The 13,546-nt window shown below is 33.9% G+C and overlaps 2 protein-coding genes across 2 annotated transcripts; both read right to left on the reverse strand.

Moving 5' to 3' along the window:
* On the reverse strand, positions 1 to 1,343 carry LOC140959755 (senescence-specific cysteine protease SAG39-like). Its single transcript, XM_073417758.1, has 2 exons — positions 855 to 1,343; positions 1 to 711 (listed from the first exon to the last, which is right to left on the reverse strand). The coding sequence occupies exons 1-2, from the start codon at positions 1,291 to 1,293 to the stop codon at positions 122 to 124; spliced, it is 1,029 nt and encodes a 342-aa protein (XP_073273859.1). The 5' UTR covers positions 1,294 to 1,343; the 3' UTR covers positions 1 to 121.
* A 682-nt stretch (positions 1,344 to 2,025) lies between these two features.
* LOC140959754 (sodium/calcium exchanger NCL-like) lies at positions 2,026 to 5,169 on the reverse strand. The gene is made up of 9 exons (XM_073417757.1): positions 4,707 to 5,169; positions 4,351 to 4,557; positions 4,086 to 4,267; positions 3,850 to 3,989; positions 3,495 to 3,753; positions 3,250 to 3,401; positions 2,885 to 3,143; positions 2,469 to 2,729; positions 2,026 to 2,387 (listed from the first exon to the last, which is right to left on the reverse strand). The coding sequence occupies exons 1-9, from the start codon at positions 5,152 to 5,154 to the stop codon at positions 2,139 to 2,141; spliced, it is 2,157 nt and encodes a 718-aa protein (XP_073273858.1). The 5' UTR covers positions 5,155 to 5,169; the 3' UTR covers positions 2,026 to 2,138.
* Positions 5,170 to 13,546: the final 8,377 nt, after the last annotated feature.

Raw genomic sequence — 13,546 nt, forward strand, 5'->3', positions numbered from 1 at the left:
GAGAGAGAGTGTTGGAGAGGTCAATGAGGATTAACAGTACAGTGTCTTATATTACATAAGATTGACATAAATAAGTTTTGAGTTTTTTGACGAAGAAAATCAAATTCGCAATGTTACATTTTTAAGCAGTCGGATAAGAAGCTTCCATCGCAATGCCACAGAGACCCTCTGCAGCAGAAATGCCCCTTTGCATTCTTATATATCCACTCTCTCCCCAGCTGCTTCCCCAAGAATTCTTGACCAACCAATACTTTGTACCGTCGCTGGTTTTCCCGTAACCGACAGCGGTGACACCGTGATCTAGATCCGTTCCACATTCTCCTGTAAATACTCCGCTCGAGTAGAATTGAAAGTCTGATCCACCAGCATCAATGGCCACGGATACTGGTTGGTTTGCCACGGATTTTAGCAAAGATGACTCGCTGTTGGCTGGAACGTCCTCGTATCCTGTGATCTTTGCGACATGGGATGATTCCTTTTGTTTGCTGCAGGTGCCATCGACTCCTTGGTAGGGATAATTAGATTCGGTGGTCAGGCCCTTATTTCCTATTATGTATTCGAACGCATAGTCCATGAGACCACCATTGCATCCCTGGTCTTCACTTGTGTCACAATCCACGAGTTCTTGTTCGGACAATGATACTAGTTTCCCCGCCGTGAGCCGATGGATTCCTTCGGTGGCTGCCACAGCTGAAAATGCCCAGCAGCATCCTGCATTTTGTAACTTGTTTTCATCAGAATTTGTTTCTTTGAGCTAGTGAATATTTTCTATTTAAAACATGCTGGTATTTATCGAGAAAAATGAAAGTGGGGAGTAGTTGTTTGGCTATGCTCATTGTTTTCTATGCACTAACCACATTGGCCTTGGTCCTTGATGCCTGTAACAGCTCCCTTCTTTCTCCAGTCCACACTCGGCGGAACTGCGGACACGTTGGCATATTTGAAAGATGCAACTTTTGGTGATATTGGATGGGAGACCCTTTTGTATCCATTTCGGGCTGCCCGAAACTCCTCATTCGTCAGATCAGAAAACTTGTTGATGCCGAGTTTGTAAGATCGAAGTCCAGCTTCATTGAAAGACTCGATGTACTCCACATTTTTCTTGAATATTTTGAATCTTTCCGACTTCTCTGTGTCATCCCTGTATACACGTCCATATTGTGCCATCCATTGCTCATGTCTGTCGACCATTGATGACGAATGAAGCAGCGTGCGGGCTGTGGCTTGATAATCCCACAACTGCAACACAAAGAGAGTGGCAAAAACAAGCTTCCAAGTTGGAGCGAAGGCCATTGTTGCGAGCAGTACTGTATAAATTTGATTGAATTTATGATGTCTGTATTCCTTGCGCGCGCATTTTATAGAGTTACGTTGGTGTGCTGGCAATGTGAATGTGGAGTTGCCATATTATAAGTCCTTAGAAAGCCCGGCAAGTTGATAGACAGACATTCTAAGTAATCATTCACAAAGTTGCGTGAACGATGCTTTATTCAATTGATTAATATATATACATATAATATAGGTGTTTTAATGTCTATACTTTTGTTTTTTTGGATGCTAAAACGAGACAAAAACAATGTTAAAGGTATGATAAATATTTCACACGTCGATTTTGTAAAATTGCAAACCAAACCTAGACTTCTGTTTGGTTCGATTTGGCTTGGATGTTCAGTTGATCGATTCATTACTCTAATATTTTTAAAATAAAATATTTTGAATATTTTTACCATAATTTAAATTTTCCAAACTAACTATTATAAATAGACAAATATTAAAATATTTTCACAATATAATATATGAAATATGCAAAATGTATACTTTTTTTCTCCCCTTGTAATGCAAAACAGGGTATTAGTTTGTAGAGATATTTTAAAGGTTGTGGTTAGATAAATGAATTTCAAATCCATGGATTTTAAATATATTCAAATGTATTTTTTTTTATTTTTAGAGGAGAAAAACCTTAGTCTTCAAATTCACCCCTTTTATTTTGCGAATAAAAATTAAAAAGAAATCGACATATATTTATTTTCAACCCAGTAGGAGTCTGATTCAATTTCTATGTAAATAATATATGATTTGTTCATTCATCATAAGTTAATTATCCTTCAGAACGCAAAGTACAAACCAAAGAAGCTAGGTTACTTCCAGCTCCAGAAAAACTGAGCAAAACAAAACAATCCCAAGGAGAAGGGATACAGCAAAAATGCTAATAAGCAAGTCCATAGAGGATAAGTGGTGCGTGAGTAAGCCATGAAGCCTATAATAGCACACACCACAAAAATAGTTAGCACTTCTGCTGAATAATTCCACGTTAAAGCTTTTGCATACACAATAGCCAACAGTGTTGTCAATCCTGAAAGGTTGTTCATGATAACTCCGCCATAAATCTGCATCATCCCAATTCATATATAGAACAGATTAATGATGCTAAATTTAATTCGTAGAGAATTTTTTTGTTATATATATACCTCCGAAAATGTTAAAGAAGCAGATCTTTCACTCTTACGGCTGGCGGGTAAGATTGCTGCTATTAGAGATCTTGCATTCATGGCCAATGGAACTATCACGAATGCTATGCAGAAAGATGGTAAATTCATGGAATACGACAATCTAAGAATACTCTCCGTCAGAGGTCCTCCAAGAAAAGTCAGGACAACAATGCCAAACAGAACTTTGATTACTGATATAATAAATGCCCATTTGTCATGCACTTCTTGTTTCCACACAATCTGCAAATTGAGAGGTGGGCACAAATATTTCATGTTATGATGATATAACTCAAATATTTTAGACTACGACGGTCTAAGCCCTACATTTCTATCATCATGGCTTATCGAAAACCTAATTTCACAACGAAAACAAATTGACGCTATGCAGCCCTCACCTTGTCGAATTCATCTATACTCTTTGTCTTGTCTGTGGTATTTGCTATTCGAACGGCTTTATTAAGCCATTTTGTTACTCCAGCAACAAATTCAGGTTCATCAATTATGCCATTATTGTCTTGATCAAAATCTGTGAGAAGCTCCTTTACTATGTCGACGTTTTGCTGAATTTCCCCAAATTTCACTGTACTTATTAATTGCTCTAGTTCAGATTTTGATATAGACTTGTTTTTGTCAGTGTCAAACTGCTTGAACAGACTGCCACAACAAAAATGTATCGATGGAGCAAGTTAAAGCTAGGAACCCAAAAATAATAATAATGATATATAATGGATCATAAAGAACAGAATATTGAACTGTTTACGTTTGAATACGCTCAATGTTCGGTCTTCCATCTTCTGCAATCAAAGATTCAGATCTAAGCAATCGTGTTTGAGCATGTTTTAAAATCTTTGACATTATCCGGTCTATCTCTTTAGGATCATCTTCTTTCTTCTCTTTAAATACTTGAAAAAGCTGCAGAAAAATAAAAAGCTAAGAACAGATTTATATATAAACACTGTTACCCACCAAAATGCCGGTATTACATTGATTGAGTAGCTTTCTTGCCTCATGAAAAATGTGCCCTGAACCAGGATCGCCATGTTCTGATGAACTGGTTTCATCAATCCATTTCTTGCATCCGTTGATGAATTCATGCTCATTAATTCTCATGTCACTATCGAAATCAAACGTTTTCATAATCTCAGAAACTGCATATTTGTTATCGATTTTCATTTTCCCACTTTCCATGATGTCAAGAACCAGCTTTTCTATCTCAGTTTTTGTTATACTTTGACTCTTATCTTTATCCGTTTCCGTGAATAATCTGCACAAAAAAAAAAAAAGCACACAAATGGCAAATTCAGTTATAAAACTAAAACTATTTCATGGATAATGTTTCAGCTAGCTTCATTTATGTTACTTATTTATGACAGAGGCGTTGAGTTTCCCGTCTTCATTCACGATGTTTCCTAGCCGTCGCACGTGTTTCAGAAATCCAGCCCTCAGAATCTCGTACTTCGAGTAGTCTAAACTTCTTTCTTGAATCCAGGGGTTCAAAATCTAAACAAGAATACAAAATTTAAACATGTTAATTAGAAGTAAAATCATCTCACGACTGATAAAAATATAAGCCATAAATAAACTCGATCAGAATACCTGATAGAGAAAATACGAGAGCAATGAAAAGACTGTGACTAAAAGTGCTATTAAGGTCAACAAACGGTTTGCAAATAAATTCTTGAAAACATTAACCAGCTGCACAGCAATGTAAGGAATCAAAGAACCGAGCATAATCCCAGCAGTGGTTAGAGTCTCTCGATCAATTGAAACACCGGTATCTGCAGTAATGATAGAATTAATATTCAGCCCTGGTAGATAAAATATAACCACTTTCTCTGCAAGTTTTAAGTTATAGGCCTACCTCTCAAGCGGAGTGGTTTTTCATTGGCTGGCAGACAATCCGAACACGATGTTCCGGTGGTTGATTTTTGAGGTAAGTCTCTTCTACCAAATATCACACATACACCCCAATGCAAAGTAAGACTAAAGACTGTGCTTCCAGCGTATATACCGATTCCAACTGAGACTTGAGATTCAGCACTCTCTTTGTCCATGAATACTCCAGACACTGAGAAAAAAAAAATTTGTCGAAATCTTCTCGGTGCAATTCATATATTTTCAAAGAAGTTATACATGAAGTTAAACTTTTTGTATTCCCGATCGAGTCCGCTTGTTTTTCTAGCGTACAGAACAAGAAAATCCAAGAACTTTACTTACCGATCATCAGCATCATCGACGGTAAGGCCATAAGAATTCGAAAAATAATTCCCCCGAATTTTCCAGTTCCGAGAATATGGAAAAGCACCTTACTCCCTTTCCCCAGTTGCCTTTCTCCATATATGAGCAGACCTTGATAAACAATTATCTGGAAGATGAACCCTCCAGCATTTTCTGCACATGGAAGGAAACCATACGCATGGCTGCACCCTCCATGCCCAGGCGACGAATCGGTACTCGAAACAATATACGAAGATGGATAATTCTCAACATCACTAACTCCATCTGAGATCAAATCATTTGAAGAACTGAGTTGTATTATTCTTCCTTGAACTATACTGCTAAAGAAGATCAGAACAATCACGTTTAATGCAAGAGCAGCCATTGCCAAGTGGTAGGAAAAAGTTGTTACAGATTGTGTAAAGAAAGTCGATTGTATCCAAGTCATGAAAATCAAGGAATTTATATTACAATATCCAATATTTTACAAGGCTGACAATTTAATTTTAAAAAAAAAGAGTAGGATATTGTATTTCATGTTATCATATTTGGACCTTTCTTCTTTTTTTTTTTTCATGTCGAAACTCTGAATTCCATGGTGTTAGAGAAAAACGTTAAAAACATGAAACATATAATACATTGGATTTTTAGGACAGAAGCATGCAAAATATAATGATTTTTTAATGAAAAGAGAGATATTTCACCAATTGGATTTTTTTTTATATAAACGCCGTTCTACTATAAAAAAATTTTAATTGAAAGGGAAAAGATTCCACAAATTCTGTCGTCATTCTACAGTCGATTCCCATTTCATTATTTCAAAACAAAATATCATTTATTCCCTCTATTAATTACGGAAAGTTGATGTTTATACCATATGGGAGTTCTTTATTATCCTTAAAATTTGAAAATGAAGAAACACATTTAAAGTTTTAGCATCTTAATAATTTTCCATCGAGAATGTTGGTAATTTTAAAATGAGAAAGGAGAGAAAACTGAAATAAATTGCTGTAGATTGAAGGGAAATCAGAACTTCTTTTTTTCACAATAATTTTCATAGATGACCCAAATAAGAGATCCATCTCATAAAATACGACCCGTGAGACCGTCTCACACAAGTTTTTGCCCATATATAAATGCAATGTCGGTTCAACATCACATATAGTTTCCTTTTACTATATTTGTTATTCTAAATATTTTATGGCGATCATCAATAATCTCACCATGTATATAAGAGCTAACATTTGCATTCATTTTCTTAATTACATTAATAATCAAAATCGTTAACTATATTAAATAAAATCTAGAATTTCAATGCTATATTTGTTAGTTTATGTTTGCATGCAAGATATATTATCGCAATCAAGTATAATGTTACCTTTCCTAAAAAAAAAAGGTACAATATTACCCCAAGGTGTAGGATAAAACAAACTTAAAGTGAGTGAATTATTTTTTTTTTTTTGAAAAATCATATGTAATTTCCCAGCGGTCGTGTCGTGTAAATTGAAACGTTTTCTTCTGCATGTATGTGCGTACAAGAAAAAGCATTGGAGAAGTAGTTCTTAAATGAAAAATTATTTACATTTAGCCACCATTACTGAAATATTTTCGTAACTTATCAAAGTATATCGTTTCCCCGTGCATGCATTGCATGGCAGTGAAGGCGTGCAGCAGCAGTCAATATCTTGTCGGGAAATTGCAAGGAAAGATGATGTTCAAAGACGAGGTAGTTTGCCTGTACTTTGTTTGATTTTTTGAAATATTTATGTTTGGTCGGTGGATTTGCTATTGAGAGGGTAAGTGGGTAGGTGACACAGGAGATCGATGGTTTTCTTGGGCACAAACAGAAGAATCTACACGTTGATGTTGTTGAAATAGATTAGCCATGAAATTAAAATCTGATGGTTTGAGATAGTACTGTCAAACAGGCTGTGGAGGGTCGAGTTGGCCCGCGAAAACCCGAGTTAACCCATGGCCCGGTTCGTCACCTAGGGTAAAAACTTGTGTAAGACAGTCTCACGGGTCGTATTTTGTAAGACGGATCTCTTATTTGGGTCATCCATGAAAAAGTATTACTTTTTATGCTAAGAATATTACTTTTTATTGTGAATATCGGTAGGGTTGACCCGTCTCACATATAAAAATTCGTGAAACAGTCTCACAAGAGACCTACTCGCCACCTAGTGGTTGAGAAATCCAACTAAAGTGCATTTGCGGATTAGGTAGGCTGACCAACTCATCTCAAAAAATTTAAAAAAAATTATATAATTAATTGAATTTGATTATTTCATGAATAAAAATGTATAGAATAATCTTAATAAAATTATTAATTCTTGATTTCATATTTAACCAAATTTATTAACACAAAAAATTCATAACTTTCAATACAATATAAATGTATATATTAAAAAAATTTCTTCACCATGGGTTAGCCCACCTAGGCCCTTGAGAATTACGAGGAATGTGGATGACATTCCAAGTTTTGACATACAATATATAATTCAAGCTTACCACATTAAAATATCACTTGGGCAGCCGGGCAATCAATATCTAAAGGAATTTGACCATCTTCAGGCACGAAATTCGTGTTAATTAATGTGCTGGTTTGGCTGCAAAAAGTAATTAATTCATGTAATCAAGTCAAATACATTATAGCATAGAGGAATGTAAGTTCAAATTATACTGCAACCTTTAGGTTACTTCCCATTTTACTATTACTAAAATGATTAATTTAATTATTTTAAATATATAATTAAAAACTATATTATACGAATTGAAATAGAAATTATTAAAATTTGTGACATAAAATTAATACATGATATTAAATTAAATAACATATTACAAATACAACTTCAAATATTTGAACGACCATATTCATCTCATAAATGATCAATTACAGTATTTCGTAATGCATAGTGAGCGTCTTTGTCTTTTATTTTTTTTATATCGAGCGAGAGATTCTCGAAATCTGATATGCTCATTGACAGTGATTTCTACCATTGGAGTCGGTGTTTCCCTAGCATCTTGAATTGGTGCACTAATATCACGTTCATCTTCGATTATCATATCGTGCATTATAATACATGCTTTCATTATATCATTCAAATGATTTTTCTTCCAACCACGTGCTGGAGATGCCACAATCGCAAATTGTGAACGCCAAATGCACGCTCCACATCTTTCCTGCATGACTCATATTTCATCGCAAAATACTGCTTCTTTGGACCACGCGGATCATGGATAGTTTGCACAATAGTTGACCATTTCAGATAAATACTATCAGCTAAATAATATCTAGTGTCATATTCTTTTGTTCCAATAGTATAAAGAGCTGGAGAAGCAATTCCTTGTGCAAAATTGGAAAATAGACTGGAAGACTCTAAAACATTTATACCATTATTGGTTCCAGGCATACCAAAATATGCAGGCCATATCAAATATTGTAATCAGCTACCGCTTCTAAAATGATTGTTGGAGAACCACTACGACCTGCATATTGTCCAGCCCAAGCCGTGGGGCAATTTTTCCACTTCCAATGCATACAGTCGAGACTTCCCAACATTCCAAGAAAACCTCTTTGTTTGCCGATATAGAGAAGTCTAGCAACATCATTAGCAGTAGGTGATCTCAAGTACTGCTACGCAAAAACTTCCACTATAGCTCGACAAAAGTGTTGCATACACTGAATTGCTGTAGATTCTTCTATTTGGATGTATTCATCGGTAGCATACGCAGGTATGCCATATGCTATCATTCTCAATGCAGCAGTTTCTTTTGATTAGTCGATAGCCCGAACCGTCCCAAACTATCACTTCTTTGTATGAAATAAACATCATGATTCTTTACGACATCTACTATCCGAAAGAAAAGATTTTGAGACATTCGAAATCTTCGTCGGAACGTTGCTTCATTATAGACTGGATTCTCAGCAAAATAGTTGTTAAACAACTTATGATCATCAATTTCACATTCGCATCGGATGACTATGTGACATGGAATTGACCCTCTTTGTGTGACTTCTTGTTCTTGTTGGATGATGTAGGCAGCAACTAAATCTTGTTCTCGAGCTATAGTTGACAGTATTGCTTTTCTTCTATTTTCAAAGTTTTCAACAAATTGAATATCATCTTCATTGTCAAACAATGAAGATGAGCTAGACGAGTTTGCATCAAATAGATAATACGGATTCATTTTTAATTTTAAGAAAAGGTAAAATCTGTAAGAAAGTATGATACTTTAGTTACATTATATAGATGTGTCTTTGATTGGTAGATGAGTGTGATTTTGGTAGATGAGTTTGGTAGATGCATTTTAGATTGGTAGATGTGTTTTTGACTGGTAGATGAATTTGGACTAAAAGATACATTTTTTACTAGTATATGAGTTTGCTAGATGTGTGTGATTTTGGTAAATATATTTTGGACTGGTAGATGAGTTTGGTAGATGTGTTTTTGACTGGTAGATGAGTTTGGGCTGGTAGATACGTTTTTTATTAGTATATGAGTTTGGTAGATGTGTGTGATTTTGGTAGATTCATTTTTTTACTGGTAGATGAGTTTGGTAGATGCATTTATACTGGTAGATGCGCTTTTGACTGATAGGTCACCTTCTTGATATAAACAAACTTCTTGTTGGTTGATTAAATCATAAATATTACAATCTACAATCAAATAATCTCATTGTTCAAAGAAATTTAATGGACTCCACTTTCCAAACAACTAATTACCCTATTGAAGAAGATAAACTGATCATGTGTCATGTTTATCTTGACATTTCGCAAAATCCTATCATCGGTATAAACCAATCCAAAGATCGATTTTGGAGTCGTATTGAAGAAGCTTTCTCGAATAACATGCAAGTACGCAATATCAGATTATTGCAATGTCGCATGCAAGTTATCATCCGCGCTGTTTGAAAATTATGTGGATGTGTTGGTATAATTGTAAAGCTGAAGTCGAGTGGCGCGTCTGAAGAAGATATTGTAAGTATTTATTATTATATTTACATGAATACTCTAAGTCTATTTTTTTATACCAGTTAGATATTTCTGTGCAGTTGAACAGGGCAAAGGATTTAATGATGCAAGATAAAACTTTCACTAAAGGATTCAAGTTTGATCATGTTCGGCCCTATAATGAAAGATATGGAGAAATTTTCGGCCAACGACAGTGCACCAATGAAAGTATCCAAACAACATGTCACAAATTTGGATTTATCACAGTCGGATACTCAAGAACCATAATCTCCAATATCAAGTTCCCCTCGTGTAAATTCATTTTCAATTAATTCAAGCAGTGATGAGAATGCAGGTGGAATTCCATCTCAGCGACCTCTTGGAGTGAAAGATCTAAATTTAAAAAAAAAAAGAGAAGAAAATGTTTCGGAATTAATTTCTACGATGAAAGAAGGATATCGCGAGCTTATCAATATATTACAAAAAGGATCTACCGATATGCAACAAAATTATGATATTAAGCTGTTAGCATTGCAAAATGATCAAAAAAGATTAGAAATTCGTCAACAACAAATAGCATTGGCTACAATTCAGGAGGAGAATAAAGTTTTGTACATAGATCTAAGCACAATTGGCAATCTAGAAATGCGTCAAATTGTTCAAAACGAACAAGCTAGCAAGAATTATGCAAAAAAAAAAAAAGATGAAGAACATCATCAACATGATAGCAGCGCATTTGAAAAATATTTTGGTGATTTTGGAGGATCTGGATCCGGATCCGATTTTCCAAATTATTGATGATTGAGTTTGTTTATCTTTTATTATATTTGCATTTAAATTATCTGAATTCGAATTCGTATTTTTATTTTAATTGTGTGTTTGAATGTTTAAATATTATTCAATAAATTTGTGTGTTTAATGTTTAATTATAAATTATGTTATTTGCATTAATTATTTACACTAACTAATTATTTTTATGAATAAATATATTAATCAAATATTTGTAAATTATTATAATATTAACAAAATATGTTTTAATTAATATATTAATTAGATGATTTAAAATCGTTATTAAATTCTCTTATATATATTAAGAAATTATATTACATTATTAAATATATTATTTACTAAATTAATCAATCTATTATATTATTTAAAAACATTAAACAAATAAATAATTAAAAAAATTAAAGTGCCCTGCGTCAAATTTTGAAGCAGGGGTTCATTTGTGCGAATTTTGAAGCAAATGGAGGGGGCGCGCTATTTTGAAGATAGAAATAGCGTCCCCAGTTGGAAGAATTCCCAAAGCATCAAACTAGCGTCAACATCAAAATAGAGTCTCGGTTGGAGATGTCCTTAACAAACATATTATACTATAAGATATGAAGTAAGAATAGATCTCTCACGAATCTTTATCTGTGAGACGGGTCAATCATATCGATATTCACAATAAAAAGTAATACTCTTAGCATAAAAAGTAATATTTTTTTATGGTTGACCCAAATAAGAGATCCGTCTCACAAAATACGATCGGTAAGACCGTCTCACACAAGTTTTTGCCATGAAGTAAAACCCAAAGTTATCAAAGAGTTATAAACAATGAAGGCATGACTTACAGTCTTACACTTAATGAAGGTATGACTTACACAGTATCACATTACCTTGGGACATGATCGTGCAGAAATCAGTTCCCCAAATCCAAGAAGAACCTGAAAATGAATCACGTGCTTAAAACAGCTGTTGTTAACGTTAATTTATATAACCATAAATTTATAATTCTGCTGAAGAATGACATAATTTGACAGCTATTAATTAGCACCAAAGGCAAAATTGATCGGATCGATGAATTTGGATGCTAGAATTCACCAGGGTTTTCAGATAAGAATATATCTTTTAAGCTCACAGCATATAAGATGTCAGTGGAGACTATAAGATGTTAACTTAATATATGCTTGTTTGGATGAAACTAGTAAGGAACACGGGCTTCGACATGAAAATATTTAATTTCTGATCGATTAGAAACATTATGTTCATGTTGAAGATATTTAAAACACATATATGTTAAGAGACAAATATAGCTTATCAATTAATATATATTTCTTTTTTTTTTGTTTTTGTTTACTTTTATAGCTTGTTAAATTTTTGTATCTTTATTGTTACTTATTAAGTATTTCAAACTTATTTGTCTTTATTCTTGATAGTTTATCTATGTTTTAAACATTTTCAATCTTGGGCATCTATGTTTTGTTATAAATCAATTATATCTTATTATTATTATTATTTTTCGCATCACTATGTTGAATCTTCAATTTTATTATGAGTAGATCTCTTGTGAGACGGTCTCACGAATCTTTATCTGTGAGACGGGTCAACTCTATCGATATTCACAGTAAAAAGTATACTTTTTCATGGATGACCCAAATAAGAGATCCGTCTCACAAAATACGACCCGTGAGACCGTCTCACACAAGTTTTTGTCTTTTATTAATTGGCCTCAAATATAATTACTATGTGATATACCATTTATTCGACTTTTTATTTATTCAATAAATAATGACATATTTAAAAGAGGCAACTCCAAAGAAATTCATAAAATGTCTATCTTCAATTAGACATCAGTCTTCGTGTGAAAGAATCTTTGGTGTCAATCTTCATGTCAATTTTTTTTTAAGTTTAACTCATTGACATTAAAATATTAAAATACTCTTACTTTGTCATATGCTTTGCACATAGGCTTTTTTTCTACTTAATATGCTCAAAGTAATAAAATTCATTCTCAGATCTGACGGTTGGCAAAAAGAAATGTTAGAATATATTCATGATTGACATCAGATTTCGTCGCTTACATTAGTATGCTGATTCTAAGCATTTCTATCAGACAATAACATCCCCGCAAGAATGTGTATGGCCTATCATAAACAAGCAAGGAAACAATCATTGGAACTGAGACAATGAAACATCAGCTTTGCTGCTTTTGCATCGTCTTAATTAAACTATACTACTGCTGTCTTGACTATTTTCGTATACTCTCAAAGTACAATAACTCACTCCTAGTAATTGGAATATTATCATATTATCACAAACGAACAAAAAAATCCGGTTCTGGAAAGACATTCAGCACTTTATCTACTTCAGTTATGCCCATTTCTGCTCTCTTCAAACTTATGGCTTTACTTTATCTGACTTTTCAGCTCAAAATCAAAAGAATACAACAAGCTCAAAGACAAAGGTGAACCACAATTTTAGCTGAAATCAAAAGAATACAACAAGCTCAAAGACAAAGTTGAACCACAATTTTTGTGAAAGAAACTTATAACAATTTGCAAGACAAGCTAACATCAGCAATAAGCTAGGAATTTCATGAAATTTCGATGCCCACCACTCATATATTATCTAGGATGCCGTTAAAAATACAAGAACTAGTGTTAATTCAGATAGAGCAGACCAGTTATGGGAATGGGAGACTCGTCAATCCCAAGCTTGTTGAGCTTCAGCGACGATAATCTGTGCCAAAAACCCTCATCCACATCACTTTGCAAGGGTACAAATTGAAGAATAGAATCTTTCCCCTTATCCCCATACCAGCAATACAAATCCCTCTTCTTTTATTTCATGCAATTTAGTTAAAAACTATTTCTTTCTCCGAACCCAGTGGCAGATAGATAATGATTTAACTTAAAAATTAGCAATTGAAATGCACCCCTTTAGTAGAAGTATAAATAAATTCACGAGATTTTGCCTGAAAATCAACCGAGGTTCACCAATTTCGAGGTATTCCAAAGATCGGGAACAGATAATTCCAGCACACATTTAGGCAGTGATGTATGCAATTCCTATGTAGTTTAAGAAGAAATCGATCGATGATAGGAATCGAATTCGACGAATT

Source organism: Primulina huaijiensis, chromosome 15 (assembly GCF_012295235.1).
Source record: "Primulina huaijiensis isolate GDHJ02 chromosome 15, ASM1229523v2, whole genome shotgun sequence".
Classification (NCBI taxonomy): Eukaryota; Viridiplantae; Streptophyta; class Magnoliopsida; order Lamiales; family Gesneriaceae; genus Primulina; species Primulina huaijiensis.

Bases quoted from the DNA above. Each gene is read 5' to 3' on its own strand.
- LOC140959755 (XM_073417758.1), bottom strand. From the start codon at position 1,293: ATGGCCTTCGCTCCAACTTGGAAGCTTGTTTTTGCCACTCTCTTTGTG. The intron at 712-854 runs GTTAGTGCATAG...TACAAAATGCAG, and splicing joins CAAGGACCAAGGCCAATGTG to GATGCTGCTGGGCATTTTCA.
- LOC140959754 (XM_073417757.1), bottom strand. From the start codon at position 5,154: ATGACTTGGATACAATCGACTTTCTTTACACAATCTGTAACAACTTTT. The intron at 4,268-4,350 runs GTAGGCCTATAA...TCATTACTGCAG, and splicing joins AAAACCACTCCGCTTGAGAG to ATACCGGTGTTTCAATTGAT. The intron at 2,388-2,468 runs GTATATATATAA...GGGATGATGCAG, and splicing joins CTTCTTTAACATTTTCGGAG to ATTTATGGCGGAGTTATCAT.